Consider the following 15938-nt stretch of genomic DNA (forward strand, 5'->3'; position numbering starts at 1 on the left):
TGTGGAGGGCAGGAGGATCTGGCAGGTGGTGAGGAGGCGAGCAGCAGATAGGCAAGCAGCAAGGGGGATGGGGAGGAGGTAAGCAATGGGAGGACCTCACGGGAGTGTGTGTGTGTGAAGAGATGAGCAGTGAGTCAGTGGTGGGCAGAGGTGGGTCCAGGGGTGGAGTGTGGGCAGGGCTGTGGCGGAAGAGGTGGGACAAGGAGCTAGCCTCTCCCAGCGGAAGTTTCACCCACCACCCATGTAATAAGATATTGACATAATTAGGTCAACATAAACTGCCTAAAACTGGGTGACTGGGCAACAAAATGGCAGATGAAATTCAATGTTGATAAATGCAAAAGTAACGCACATTGGAAAACATAATCCCAACTACACATATAAAATGGCGGAGTCTAAATTAGCTGTTACCACTCAAGAAAGAGATCTCAAAGTTATTGTGGATAGTTCTCTGAAAACATCCGCTCAATGTGCAGTGGCAGTCAAAAAAGTGAACAGAATGTTGGGAATCATTAACAAAAGGATAAATAATAAGACAGAAAATATCATATTGCTTCTATATAAATCCATGGTACGCTCACATCTTGAATACTGCGTGCGGATGTGGTTGTCACATCTCAAAAAAGATATATTGGAATTGGAAAAGGTTCAGAAAAGGGCAACAAAAATTATTAGGGGTATGGAACGGCTTCCGTGTGAGGAGAGATTAATAATACTGGGACTTTTCAGCTTGGAAAAGAGATGACTAAGAGGGGATATGATTGAGGTCTATAAAATCATGACTGGTATGGAGAAAGTAAATAAGGAAGTGTTATTTACTCCTTCTCATAACAAAAACTAGCAGTCACCAAATTAAATTAATAGGCAGTAGATTTAAAAACAAACAAAGGAAGTATTTCTTCACACAGTGCACAGTCACTGTGGAACTCTCTGCCAGAGGAAGTTGTGAAGGCCAAAAATATAACAGCGTTCAAAAAAGAACTAGGTAAGTTCATGGAGGACAGGTCCAGCAATGGCTATTAGCCAGGATGGGCAGGGATGGTGTCCCTAGCCTCTGTGTGCCAGAAGCTGAGAATGGGCAACAGGGGACGACGGATCACTTGATGATTACCTGTTCTGTTCATTCCCTCTGGGGCACCTGGCATTGGCCACTGTTGGAAGAGAGGATACTGGGCAAGATGGACCTTTGGTCTCACCCAGTATGACCACTCTTATGTTCTTATATGGACCTAACTTTTTTTAAAATGAAAGCTGAGATTCTCGCATAGCTACTTGACTCCAGGAGCTGATGCTTTTTAAGAAAAACACCAAATATATTGTGACTCTCACAATAAAATAGGAATCACTATGGCTAACATCTCTCTTTTCGTCCCCTTATGCTTCTCTAACTCCCTCTTATTCTTGGGCATGGAGATGCTCAGCTGGACTGCCCCCTGTGTGGGGGGAGAAGGAACAATAGATGCATGATCTACAATTACATGATAGGTCTGTCCTCAATTTTTTACACTTTGACAGCACTGATACGCGTGGAGGGCTCACACAGCCAGCCTTACTGACTAGAATACTGAAGATGTAGTTCCCGGTGCCAACTTTATTGTGGGAGATAACGGGACTGGGACTTCATTTCCCAGGGTCCTTTGGGCAGGAAAGCGGGCTTTTTCCTATGCCGCTTTTTCATAACCTCTTTCCTAGCCCAGGCAGTCCCGGGAAATGGAGTCCGAACCCTATGAACTGCCGACACGGAAACGAGACAGGACACTACGAATCCCAGTTGTCTTCACACACCTCCCCTGCAGCTAAGAGCAGGGGCTGAAGGCATGTGATGCTATACAGTGCGACAGAAATCCGGGAGTGTTGCGAACATGCATTTCCTGTGCTCATTTGAGAGCTGCAGCAGCTTCCCTGGCCCATGCAAAGGTGCAAGCGAACTGGGTCTGTTCTGCCAGGAAGGACCCTTCTCCAGCCAGGCACCTCTGTGGCGAATGCAGCATGTCACTAGCACTTATCAGTGAGGGAGCGGTAGGGGGTCCCTGGTTTCTTGGGGCTGCCTGGGCGGAGGGCATAACCCTGTGGGTTTAGTGGGCAGCATACGGTATCGGGCTGGGGAGGATTAGGTGTAGCTGGAGGGGCGATGGCAGGAGGGGTGGTCCTTGTGCAGGGAGCCAGCAGGGGACTCGGCCTGCACTTCTGCAAACACATTTTATCCGCACGGAAAGAGGCGAGAGTGATCGCTACCTGCAGGAGCCCCGAAGCAGCCAGCGCCTTACAAGCGCTGCAAAGGCTGTATCCCCAGAAGCTCACTGTGCTGCGGCTGGATGCCACTCGGGAGGCAGAGATCCGAGAGGCAGCGGAAGCCGTGGCGAAGGAGCATGGCCGGCTGGACCTACTCATCAACTCGGGGGCGATGTTGCACCCCAGCGCCAGAGGAGAGACGAGCCTGCAGGAGGTCTCAGCAGAGGTGGGCCAGAGTTTCCCTCAGTGGAAACATCAATGAGGTCAAAAAAAGCGTAGTTCGTGCAGACCTGCTGTATTTCGCTCCTGTGGGATTAACTGGAAGACCCCCCCGTTCTGCCAATAGCTCTCTGAGCAAGGGCATTCCCTCCGAGCTCAGTTGCTCAGGGTTTTTGTCCAAATTGTGTGTCGGTTTAAGTCTTTGCCAATTAATCTCAGCTGGCTACATTGACATGCTGTGGAGAGAAGGGTGTGTGTGTGTGTCCTTGTTAATGGAAAGAGGTCTGAAGGAGAGGGTGATTTTTTTTATAGAAAGGTGGCTTGGTAACTGTGAAGCCATTGCTTGAGGACCTCTGGTTGCAGCTGGTGTATTTCAATAAATATATCAGTAGACACTTGAAAGTGCATAATGGCTTTAAAAGCATGTCCGTTTTGAAATAGGTGACTAGCGGCCTGAGAAGAAAAGACATGCCACCTGCTGGACCTCATCCAATGCCAGGAGAAAGGAGGTTTAATGGCAACAGAAACAGGTCTAGTGGGCTTTTTCTCCAGCCAGCCATTCCCGTTGTTGCATGCTCATCAATGCACAGTGCACTCTGGAGTGCAAAGCTCCAGGATGCATGAAATTTGAACTGAATGTGTTTATGTAATTAAAAATAACAACCAATGGAAAAATAAAAAAGGGACACGCAAGGTACCCAAATTTAGAGGGCCTGTTTGGACACCTGTTCTTCAGCATCCATGCTTCCAGATAGATGGAGTGTGCCCATCTGGAACTGTGCAGGTATATTTCAGTTATGAAAATGCACCGTGTATGTTCAAGTTGTAATTTTCGGGCCTTCAGAACTTTCTTTCAAAACTAGCATGGTCTAAACATATAGCACATTGAGGAGTAATTACGTTTGCATTATGCAACTGCAAAGAATGTTTGAAAAATATGTTGAATAAAATATATTTTGGCCAGTTAGCACAACTCAAAAATAACTTAACAGACTTTAGTGAGGGTAAAAAAAGGAAAAATGGCAATAGCACACTTTTCAGAGAGCTATGAAATAACAAAAAGCAATCCCTTCCCTCATCTCCCCAAACATACATCCTTACATCATGTTCCACAATAATGGCAGTGGAAGTAAATTTATTTTCCACTGGTTTCACAGTAGACCAACTAGCCAGGGCTCCACTGAGCTTCAGGGAGCCTGGGGCAAAACCTGACATTGAGGGCCTCCACTCTTCCAAAGAAATTACCACGGAGGGGGGGCTGCAGGGAGAAGAGTTGGAAGGGAAGCCCACACTGCACTCACCTAACCCTGCAATGGGGTCAGCTCCAGTCACGTAGGTCTGGACCTGGGTTCCTCTCTGTGTGTTGCAACCTGGCCTCAGGGGTCACAGTGCAGTGCAACTCAGGTTTGGCTATGCATCCCTGCAGCTAGCCAGCATTTCTAATTAAGGATGGGTTTTCAATGAGACTTGTGCTTCACTTAGGTGCTTTTGAGAATCCCACTGTGTCTTCATTGGATCCCTAACCTTGTATAATAACAGTATAATGGTTTGGGGGTTTATGTGTTTGTTTTGTCTCTTTCTGAACATGAAATGAGTTCACTAAGCATAACTGTCTGCTAAGTGGGCAATTCCTTTTTCCCTGTTTTTCTGTAGGCTGTGACTACACTACAGACCTTAGAGTGGCACAGTTGTACAGCAGTTGCTGTGCTGCTGTAAAGTCTTCCGTGTAGCCACTCTATGCCAGCGGGAGAGAGTTCTCCTGTTGGCATAACAAAACCACCCCCAACGAGTGTTGGTAACTAAGTCGGCGGGAGAGAGTCTCCCACCAACATAGCTCTGTCCACACTGGTGCTTTTGTCAGTGAAACTGTGTCAGTCAGGAGTGTTTTTTCACACCCCTGACCAACAGAAAGTTTTACCGACAAAAGCGTTAGTGTAGACATAACCTTAGTTACAGAAGTTGCCTGTTCCATCCCTTCATCTTGTGTTGTGTGTTAAGTAACTCTTGTTTCTTTTCTTAATTTAATTCATCTTGTTGGTTTCCTGGGCTGAGACTTAAGTTTGAGATTTTTTAGAAAATTCTTAGAAAAGAAAAATAAATGTATTAGCCTTGATGCTGTAAAGAACTCAATGGAGTCCTCACATGCTTAAAGTTAAGCACATGCATAAATCTTTGCAGTATTGGAGCCTTAGAATGGAATGGCCTTCGTGACCTTCACTCTAGTATTCCTAGTTAATCATTTAACTCCAAAGTATACATAAATTGACTGTAATTATAGTTTGAAATTCTGATGACCTGAATAGATAATTTGAGCTACGATCTCTTCGTTTAAACCTGTATGCTCCTGTGACTAAACAACATGTTTTAGTACCAATTGTTTATTTGCAGATACCCAGTGACCAACGTTTCAAAGTTCAAACAATATCAGCAAAATCAGAAAGAGCTAAAATAGTTTAATTCTTTGTTTTCAGTGTCAGTGGACAGTAAAAAGAAAAAAAAATATATGCTACTTCGTGTTTTAGGTTAAATAATTTTAATTTAACTAGCCCAACAGACTCTTCAATAAGTGCATGTTACAAAATGCCACAAAGCAGCAAAGACTCTAACTAAACACAAATGAATTACTGGTAATAATTTATTTGACAAGGAAGAAGAAATGGAATTAATAAGGCATGTGAACATTACTTTGCTTGCATGGTTTCTCCCACCTTTTATCTTTTGTCTTTTTAAAAAAGAATGCTCCTCAGGACAGATAATACCTTCTGATGCATAATGGGACTCTGATCCTCACTGGATTTTTGAGTATCACTGCAATGTAAACTATAGTAATATGGATTTGTCAACACTTCTGGAAGGGTCACCCCTTACATTACAGTATACCAGGGCCAGCATTTCAGATGGGCCAAGTCAGGACCCAGTTTGTTAGTGATAATGACATCACACTGAGATGATGAGAGATGATGAGATGATTTCATATCATTTGTTAGCACAAAATGGAACTTTAAGCCTGGCATTTGCTGGCTGTAGGCTATTTACCTTTGCAGTTTCTACTTATTTCTTCTTCTTCTTTTCTTTTTTTTTATGTTCTAGGGTCTTTCCATAACATTGGCAACAAATACCATAGGGCCCCTAGTGATGGCTAAATATTTTGCCCCTCTGTTGCGGAAAGGAACTGGAGCATTTGGACATCAGTTTGCTGACCAGGCCAAACAGCATAGGGCCATACTGGTGAACCTGACAGCTAAAGTAGGCTCCATAGGAGACAATGGTAAGTACTGTTTGACATGAATGTTATGCAGTAACCTAATTATTTTTCATATAAGAAGATAAATGATTGCTATATTAATGTTTTATAACATCCAGCTGGTGTGGGCCAGCGTAGCTAATAACAATGTAGAAGATCATTATAATTTTCTAAGCATTACTGCATCTTAATTTATATTTTTCCTGCAAAAATGGTTTGTGCAGTGAAAAGAATAACTCTGCTTAAATTGTACTGATATGTTGGCTAACGAATATATATTGAATTATCTCGCTGCTAAAAGTAATGATGGTAGTGTATGCTGCAGCAATTTTTTAATTTTAAAATTTGTATATTCCTGTTTGTTCAGGTGCATGTGGTGAATGACATATTTATTTATCAAACATTCAAGACAGTATGTGCACTATGAATATTGAAGGATTATTTTAAAAATCCATTCCAAAAAGTTTTTGTAAACATTTCTTATAATTTAAGTAGAGGGTTTCATTTTATCCCTCATAATTTGTAAGATCAGTGTTTGGATAGGTAAGTCTCTTTAATATAAACTTTAGAGACGTTAAATGCAATTTCTGGGTCTGTTGTGACTTTTAGCTATACCGTTTGGGGATGGGACTTTGTCAAATCTCATAAATTACGCAGTGTTGGGCTGGGCCAGTCATTGAATTGGATACCTAGAGTGAGAACTCACATACTTCAGGAATTGATATTGGTATGGATTCATTGTGTGGCATTTTCCCCTTTGACTCAATATTGAGCTGATGTCCCAAGCATGATGCAACAGGTCATTCTGATGCTGAAGATGATGAGTGAAATCCTGGCTCAATTAAAGTCAATGAGAATTTTGCCAGTGATTTCAACAGAGCCAGGATTTCACATGATGCTTTTTGTGTGAGATGTGAAACTCAGACTTCAGTCATAAAAGATCAAATAACACTTGTTACAAGAGTAAAAGGCCTCAGGGCTGGTATACACTACACAGGTAGGTCAACATAAAGCAGCTTATGTTGACCTAATTATGTCAGTGTTAACACTTCAGCCTTCCTCCCACGGATGTAAGTGCTCTACTACACTGAGGCCTTGTCTACACTGGCAAGTTTCTGTGCAGTAAGGCAGCTTTCTGTGCTGTAACTCCTGAGGTGTACACACTGCCAAGCCACTTAGTGCGCAGAAACTCTGCAGTTGCAGCGCTGTAAAAAAACCACCCCGACAAGAGGCGTACAGCTTTCTGCGCCGGGGTTACAGTGCCACGGTGCCAGTGTAGATACCCAGGTTGATTACAGCGCTGTGATTGGCCTCTGGGGGGTGTCCCACAATGCCTGTTCTCGCCTCACTAGTCATTGGTTTGAACTCTACTGCCCTGCCCTCAGGTGACCAACCATCATTCCCACCTGTAAATTACTTGGGAATTTTGAAAGTCCCTTTCCTGTTTGCTCAGTGATGCGTGCAGTGGTCTCAGCGCATCTTTCCAGATGACCATGCCTGCTTCATGCACCAGGAGATCCCCCGCTTTAAACAATGCAGAGCTGCTGGACCTCATCAGCATTTGGGGAGAGGAGTCCGTCCAGTCCCAGTTGCGCTCCAGTCATAGGAATTATGATACCTATGGACAGATTTCACGATGCATGACAGAAAGGGGCCATGACCAGGACACATTGCAGTGCAGGGTCACAGTGAAGGAGCTGCGGAACGCCTACCACAAGGCGTGGGAGGCAAACTGCCACTCCGGTGCTGCGCCCATGAGCTGCCGGTTCTACAAAGAGCTGAACGCGATACTCGGTGGCGACCCCACCTCCACTGCAAAGGTTGCTGTGGATACTTTGGAGGCTCACGTGCCAGTCGAGAATGGACCGAGCCAGGAGGAGGAAATCTTGGACGAGGAGAGGGAGGGGGACCCAGAGGCAGAGGATGACTTGGAGGTTAGAGATGCATGCAGCTTGGAGCTCTTATCTACCCTGGAGTAGGCTAGCCAGTCACAGCTGTCAGAGCTTGATGAAGTGCAAACAGAAGAGGAGGCTCCTGGTATAAGTGGATTTGATTTTGGGAATCGATGAAGCAAGTTTTTGGAGGCAGGAGGGTTGTAGAAAGCAGGCATGGGTCTATATGATATGCATACCACCGCATGTCTAGTCTGAGTGGTGGAACAGGGCATTGATTGATTCCCTCACTTCATGGGAATCTGCCTCAGAGATCTCCAGGAAACTCTCATGGAGATACTGGGCAATCCACTGCCGCAGGTTCTTTGGCAGAGCTGCTTTGTTTCTTTCCCCATTAAGGGTAACTTTCCCGTGCCACTCTGCCGTCACTGGGTGGGGGGATCATTGCTGCACACAGGTGAGCCACATAAGGGCCAGGGTGAAGCCGCAGTCTTGGAGAAGACCCTCTCTTGATTCCCTGCTTACCCTCGTCGGCGAGATATCTTCCGTAATGAACAGAGCCTGTGGAAAATGTGGGGACAGGAATGATTATCAGCCCCCTGCTACAGAGCTGGCTTTCCCCTGAGAGCCACATGGCCACTGTACAGTACAGTCCTGGAACACTGATCTCCCCTGTCCCTGCAGTTACTCACCATTTTGGGGGTCTTATGGCCTGGGGTCAGCCAGTTAGTGACAGGTCTGTGAATAGTGGCTGAGTTTTAAATCTGTGCCTGTTGTTGAACCGCTCCTTGCTACTATCAAGGTTCCACATGTATGGCTTCATAAGCCATAGCATTAAGGGGTAGGCAGGGTCTCGCAGGATCATAATGGGCATTTTGACTTCTCCTACAGTGATCTTGTGGTCTGGGAAGAAAGTCCCCGCTTGCAGCTTCCTGAACAGGCCAGTGTTCCAAAAGATGCATGTGTCATGCACCTTTCCGGACCAGCCTGCGTTAATGTCCATGAAACGCCCACAGTGATCCACAAGTGCCTGGAGAACCATTGAGAAATACCCTTTCCAATTAATGTACTCGGAGGCTAGATGGTCTGGTGCAAGAATTGGAATATGCGTTCCATCTATCACCCCTCCACAGTTAGGGAAGCCCATTTGTGCAAAGCCATCCACAATGTCACTCACCTTGCCCAGAGTCATGGTCTTTCTGCACAGGATGCAATTAATGGCCCTGCACACTTCCATCAACACAAGTCCAGCGGTTGACTTTCCCACTCCGAACTGGTTAGCAATCAATCGGTAGCAGTCTGGAGTAGCCAACTTCCACAGTGCAATTGCCACACAGTTCTCCAACAACAGGGCAGCTCTCATTCTTGTGTCTTTGTGCTGCAGACCTGAGGCGAGCTCATCACACAGTCCCATGAATGTGGCTTTCCTCATCCAAAAGTTCTGCAGCCACTGCTCGTCATCCCAGGCTTGCATCACGATGTGATCCCACCACTCAGTGCTTGTTTCCTGAGCCCAAAAGCAGCATTCCACTGTGGTTAGCACCTCCGTGAATGCCACAAGCAATCTCATGTTGTAGCTACTACGCAAGGCGAGATCAATGTCGCACTTCTCTTGCCGTTGTAGTTTAAGGAATAACTCCACTGCATTTCGTGATAAGCAACATATTGGTCAACAGTGGGGATCCATTCCTGCAGACTGAAGAGGCACAGTGTGCAGTACATAAACCGTTGAAAGATGACACAAAATGCAGACGGAAGCACAAGGATTGCTGGGATGTGAAGCAATGCATCATGGGGCATTGGGACAGGACCCACGATGCCCTGTGACAATCCTGACCAGCTCTCTGAGTATGTATGCGGGCAGCTAGTCCAAGCCGCTGCTTATGCTGCTGCCGTCACACTGCTGTTTTTAGTGCTGCTAGCTAGCTCCAGCAGAGCTAGCATGTGTATGTCTATTCAAGCTGGGAATCATACCTGGCAGCTGCTGTGTAGATATACCCTTAGTTCCAGGGTATGGACCGTGGGTGAAATACTGGCACAGTCAAAGCCAATGGCAAAACGTGTATTTCACCCTGCGTCTTATGTGTTCAGTAAAGTGCCATAAATATTTATATGGCTGTATGAATATTAACAGAAATAATTGAATTTGTAAGGAAAATGTCAAGATTGATAGTCCTAACGTGTAGAACAGTTTTAAAAGTTTTATTTAAACTCTGAGTTCTGACTTCTACATTTACAAATACCTTTTAGAGAGGCTTGTGTGACTTTGATGAAGCGCTTTGTTTTAATCATAAATGACTGGTGAGTATATTTACAATTTACCTGGACAAGAGACGTAAAACTCTGTTAAACAGACGTGTTTATAATTTTTCCAGATAGTCATTGATGATCCTGCTTTCTTTGCAACACAATACTTTAAATAAGGGATTTGACTGTGCAGGTAATGGAGGATTTGACTCTTTGGGATGGTTTCTTTCCACATCGGAGAGTACTGACTGTTTCTTCTTTTGCAGGTTTGCATAAAATATACAATGTAAATGCCTTTGTGTGTTCTCAACTATCCGGAATAGGAGTCTTCAGAACAGCCCCAGCAATTATTTTTCAAAATGTAAAAAAGAGAGCCTGAGCCAATAAAAAGTGACCTGGAAAGAAAGGGGCTCCATTGCATCAGTTTATTACATTCACACTTTAAGCCAACTTGTGATTCTTGTCATATCAGTAGAAGCTTAACAGGAACAAATCTCAAAATAAATTGGAACATGAACTCAATAAATATTTTGACTATTGTCAATTTGGATGGCTTTACTTTTGGTCTAGTAAGCAGTAACCATAACATTGGATGCTTCTGTGCCTTGAAAAGGGTAAGGTTTGGGGCTGGTAAGCCTAATACAAGTTATGAATGAGAAGGCAGAATCATAGGAACAGGATTTGTTACTTATGTTACAAATTGGCCCTCTGCCCCACTTTATGGTCAGTCTGTTGTGAGTGGATCCAATCACTGGGTCCCATGTGCTTCTGAGTCAATAGGGTCTGGGTAGAGTCTAGTTAATGTTTCTAGCTCTGAGACTAGGTCACATTCCCAGGCCTACAACTCTTCTCTGATGTCCTTGTTTGGGATGTGTAGGTGCTGCAGTCCAGTTTCCCTAAATGCTGAAACCAGTGTCTCAGGTCTCCTGGACCTTCCGCTCACTAACACATGCTTTCACTTAGGCTCTGGGCTATCTGGGCTTTTAGTTTAAACCCTTCAGTGACAATGTGGCAGGAAAACACAGGCTTAGCAATAGAATTTCTTAACCATAGTAATTTTTACTCTTAAAAGACTCAAGAGTTACTGTGACACTCCCCTGGGGTACCCAGGGTTGTGAGACACCTCACCACCACTTGCCCTTACGCGTGAGGCAACCTTCTTGGTGCCTGCTGTGAATCAGTTCCCTGAATCTACCAGCCTCTGGCAACACACCAAGCACTTCCTTCAGGGCCTGTTCAGGCTCTCATTCCCTCTGTGCAGGTTAGTGAATGGCCCACACCAACCCCTGAACCCTCTCAGAGCATTCCCTATATTGTCAGCTCCTTATCCACTGAACACCCCTAGAACTATCAACCATGCTGTTCCCAAGGGAACAGGGGTAGACACACTAGCTTGTAAGAGTTAGCTCAGGATCAGCACTTTGCTTAACGCCATAGCACTTAGATATATTTATAGTCTGGAGAAGAGAAGACTGAGAGGGGACTTGATAACAGTTTTCAAGTACATAAAAGTTGGTTACAAGGAGGAGGGAGAAAAATTGTTCTTCTTAACCTCTAAGGATAGGACAAGAAGCAATGGCTTAAATTGCAGCAAGGGAGGTTTAGGTTGGACATTAGGAAAAACTTCCTAACTGTCAGGGTGGTTAAGCACTGGAATAAATTGCCTAGGGAGGTTGTGGAATCTCCATCATTGGGGATTTTTAAGAGCAGGTTGGAGGAACACCTGTCAGGGATGGTCTAGATAATACTTAGTCTGCCTTGAGTGCAGGAGACTGGACTAGATGACCTCTTGAGGTCCCTTACAGTTCTATGATTCTATAGTGAAAACAAGAATAAGTTTACTATCAGGAATCCAAGATTCAGGCAATAATGAGCAAGGATATTGGAAAGAAATGGTTACATATAAAACAAAATCATAACTCGCTTTCTAGAGACTAAATGTAACAGGTTAATTCCTACCTAATGAAGTTTTATGGAAAGTTTCTCTTCAGCATTTTCAACCAAGGTTGGCTCAGACACCGTTTTCGTGAATATAAATGTGCTGTCTGTTTACTTCCTAGATGCAGAATCCCAACGTGTCTTCTTTCTCTTTCAGAAATTCCCCCCAAAGTTCATTGTCTTTACTCTTAGACTGGAAAGAACCTGTGACTTGTTTTTTTTCCCAGCGTGCTCTTTCCGTGTTGACTTCACACCTCCTTGTTAACATTTGACTTCCTATGTAAATGGGCATCCATTGTATTAGCTTACAATGCTTAATTTACATCCTGTCTGGAGGCAAACCTGTTTTTCACCTTTGCTGGTGACCACTACCTTGATACAGACTTTAAAAACATAGTGTTTCAGAGTGTGTGTGTGTATTTATATATATATATATATATATATATATATATATATATATATATATATATATATAAAACTCCTTACATAGTATCTGTACATACATTTTACAATTATACTAATGACCATTGTGACAATGGCTTTTATTCGAGATCACGAGGCATTCTTTAGTGAACTAGAACGTATACACAAGACTCATGAGATTTCTATAAACCCTGTACACGCCCTGGCCAGTTGGCATTAAAAGGTTCTTGGGTCACAGTTACAGATCTTTTGAAAATGCCCCTAGTCTTAGCTCACCCCTTCTGAGAGTCAGTGGTTCATCAGCATTTCAAGCTGGGCAGTATCTCTCCTGCACGCAATGGTCAGCCCCCTGCACAGAACAGAACCTCCCTCTTAAATAGGGTCTCTGTCTTTGTGATGTGACTGAGAAACACCAGATCCACCAGCCATAGTTTTTCATCCTCCCACGTTGTGAACCCCTATGTAGAAAAAACATTGTTCTGTGGAGGTAGGGCCAGAAGTTGAGAGATAAAGTCAGTGGCCCCAGATTGCAGTCTTGATGGCTTCTCGGTGATAGCCCTGCAGTGAGGTGCCAAACACCTTGCCCAGGCAGGGCGACTGTCTGGATTGCAGCCTAATAAGAGGCTTTCCCTTGGGCAAGTTCAGATTTATGCTGTCACATAGGTACCGTTTCCACACAGTAGAACATAGAGTTCATAATTTGATCCTGTCATATCCCACTCTGTTACAAGTTGCAGTCAGTTTTCCCAATGAAACAGCGGTTTTGAAACATATCAGGCTTCTTTGTTCAGACTTTGCTTGCACCTAGTATAGAATGAAATTATGAAAGGCATGATACAAAATGATAGTGTGTTATAAAGCACCAAAGAACCTGACCACTTATGGTAACTGAAGATTCTAAGGCCCTTTTTTCAAGAATAGGATGTTAATGCTGGTGTCTTGGCAAAACTCCATTTTGAGTTATTCCTTTTTGTTTCTCTAAACTTCCTCCTGCTGTTTAAATTAGATATATCTTTCACTTCCAGTTGTATTTTGTTGTATAGTACTGCTGTGCACTAACTTATACATTGCATGTTTCACCTCATATGTGTGTGAATTTAGGGGGTGCGGAAGTCATTTCTTTATACACCTTTTATATATCATTTGTAAAACACTGTGGATTTTTCTGGATAAACAGCTTTATAAAAAGTTAAGAATTATTCTAACAGTAAATTTAAAAAATCTTTTACATAAAGCTGCATTTCTGAGACTTTATGAAAAGGATTAATTACATGCTAAAGCAGGGGTGGTCAAACTACGGCCTGCAGGCCACATCCGCCCCGCAGGCCCATCCTGCTGGCCCGGGAGGGTAGCCCCTAGTCCCTCCCCTGCTGTTCCCTTTCCCCCGCAGCCTAAGCTCGCTTGCTCCACTGCCGGCGCAATGCTCTGGGCGGTGGGGCTGTGAGCTCCTGGGGCAGCGCAGCTGCAGAGCCCAGCCTGACCCAGTGCTCTGAGCTGTGTAGTGGTGGCGGCGGCACAGCCTGGCTCCAGCCGGTCGGCGCGGCTGTAGTGCCGCCAGCCATCAGTGCTCCAAGCAGCAGGGTAAGAGGGCGGGGGTTGGATAGAGGGCAGGGAGTTTGGGGTGATGGTCAGGGTGCGGGGTGTGGATAGGGGTCGGGGCGGTCGGAGGGGGAACGGGAGGTTGAATGGGGCAGGGGTCCCAGGGGCAGCTGGTGGGGTTGGATGGGGTGGCAGGGGGCAGTTAGGGGCAGGGGTTCCAGGGCAGTCAGGAGACAGGGAGAAGGGGTGATTGAATGGGGTGGAAGTCCTGGGGGGGCCATCAGGGAATGGGGTGGGGTTGGATGGGGCAGGAGTCCGGGGGCGGGGGCAGATAGGAGGTGGGGTCCAGGCCAGGACACCCTCCCCTAACCGGCCCTCCATACAATTTATGAAACCTGATGCGGCCCTCAGGCCAAAAAGTTTGCCCGCCCGGTGCTAAAGTAAGAAGGAAAAGTAAAGAAGGAAAAAAAACTTTTCTTTTATGTATAATATTAGTATAAAATTAGAGAGTGTAATTCATTTCTGGCTAGGTGACTCATACTCTCAGGGAATTAATTATCCAACACAAGTAATTCTAAAATAGACACTATGGTATTTTTTTTTAATCAGATAGCTACTGCTAGCATTGAATAGGTAAACGTGAACCTTGAATTCAGTGTTAACTAGTAGATTGAGTACAGAACTGGAAGAATGAACGTCCTGAAAACTTGCCTCAGTTCTGCCATTGACCTTCCTATCTGTCTGTGGGCAAATAAACATGGAGAGGTAAATGTAAAAATACTACGTAACTGAATTTAGAAGGAAACTAAGGGGTAAATAGTAAGAGTCCACTGTTCTTTTCTCTATAATTACTTATTTTGTTGTGTTCTTCATAGATTTTAAGGCCAGAAGGACCATTAGGATAATCTATTTTCACTTTTTGCATAACACAGACCACAGAATGTTATGCAGTGGTTCTCGCATAAAATTCATAACATCTGGTTGAACAAGGAACTTACTTTTTAGAAAGACAAGCAAGATAGTGATGATTCCATTGGTTTTGCTAGATCTTTTCCATGAAAGAAATACAGCCTTCCACATGGCTAAAAGCTATGGGACAATGCTATATGTACCAACAAATGACCAAAGGGATATTCACTAATATATTATTCTGAAATCTGCCAACTATATTAACATGCTACAATTATGACACAATGCTGCTTGTGGCTTTGCAGAACTTGCTTACCTGACATATTTCTTTTAGCCTTAGGTGGATGGTATAGCTACAGAATGTCTAAAGCAGCTTTGAACATGGCTACCAAGAATCTCAGCATTGAACTTGGAAGAGGGAAAACTAAGGTGGTGTGTGTTTCTTTGCATCCAGGAACTGTGAATACCGACTTATCAAAGCCTTATCACAGGAATGTTCCCAAGGACAAACTGTTCACCCCAGAATATTCAGTTAATTGTCTAATGAATATTATTGAGAACCTTGATATGGGGAAAACAGGAAAGTTCTTTGCTTGGGATGGATCTGCACTACCTTGGTAAAGACTTGTTTTAATGGAGGCACCCCGGTACCGTGGAGATGAGAGCAATATAAATACCTAGCTAGATTAATGCTTTAGTAAACCTTTTGTTGTGGCATATGATGAGAGCATCAAAAAGATATTAGATTTTAATCCCAGTTCTGTCACTGACTTGCTGTATGACTTTGAGCAAATCTTTAACTTCTCTGTGCCTCTAATTCACTCTGTGGTAAATGGGGATAATACTTACCAACCTCAGGGCTCTTGAAGCTAAATTTGTTAATGTTTGTAAAGGGTTTTGAGAGTCCCTACAAAAGGTGCAATAAAGTATAGGGTATAGTTATGATTTTATTAATGATAATAAAAGCATACTACTAATTATTTGCTGCAAAGATTTGTGTTTGTTTATTCAGATACCATTCCTTGGTTTCTGTAAATTGGGTGAGGTTAGAGAGAAAAGGGATTACATAGCAGTGGGTGACAAGTCATTTCAAAAGGTGGTTGCCTGTAACCTTCTTTCTTTGTTTTTTATGCTATCAGTTTGAAAGGTGATACAACAGTGCAGGACTGATCTGATCAAATCAAATCTAATGGTGACGTCTGACAGTGATGAAAACAGAACTCAGTGTGCAAAGCTGTGAACATTGGCTCCATTTTGGGCAAGTCTACTGCAGACCTTCTCTTTCTCCCCACCTT

The 15938-nt window shown here is 44.0% G+C and overlaps 1 protein-coding gene across 1 annotated transcript; it reads left to right on the top strand.

The window, feature by feature from the left end:
- Positions 1 to 1706: 1706 nt before the first annotated feature.
- On the top strand, positions 1707 to 15602 carry LOC120369459 (uncharacterized oxidoreductase C663.09c-like). Its single transcript, XM_039482774.1, has 3 exons — positions 1707 to 2458; positions 5542 to 5719; positions 14978 to 15602. The coding sequence occupies exons 1-3, from the start codon at positions 2132 to 2134 to the stop codon at positions 15262 to 15264; spliced, it is 792 nt and encodes a 263-aa protein (XP_039338708.1). The 5' UTR covers positions 1707 to 2131; the 3' UTR covers positions 15265 to 15602.
- Positions 15603 to 15938: the final 336 nt, after the last annotated feature.

This window comes from Mauremys reevesii, linkage group 7 (genome assembly GCF_016161935.1).
Source record: "Mauremys reevesii isolate NIE-2019 linkage group 7, ASM1616193v1, whole genome shotgun sequence".
NCBI lineage: Eukaryota > Metazoa > Chordata > Testudines > Geoemydidae > Mauremys > Mauremys reevesii.

What these genes read in the sequence shown, in the direction of transcription:
- LOC120369459 (XM_039482774.1), top strand. Translation starts at nt 2,132, where the DNA reads ATGGCAGGAGGGGTGGTCCTTGTGCAGGGAGCCAGCAGGGGACTCGGC. An exon ending in TGCAGGAGGTCTCAGCAGAG is followed by an intron (nt 2,459 to 5,541) that starts GTGGGCCAGAGT and finishes TTTATGTTCTAG; the next exon opens with GGTCTTTCCATAACATTGGC. An exon ending in AGGCTCCATAGGAGACAATG is followed by an intron (nt 5,720 to 14,977) that starts GTAAGTACTGTT and finishes TATTTCTTTTAG; the next exon opens with CCTTAGGTGGATGGTATAGC.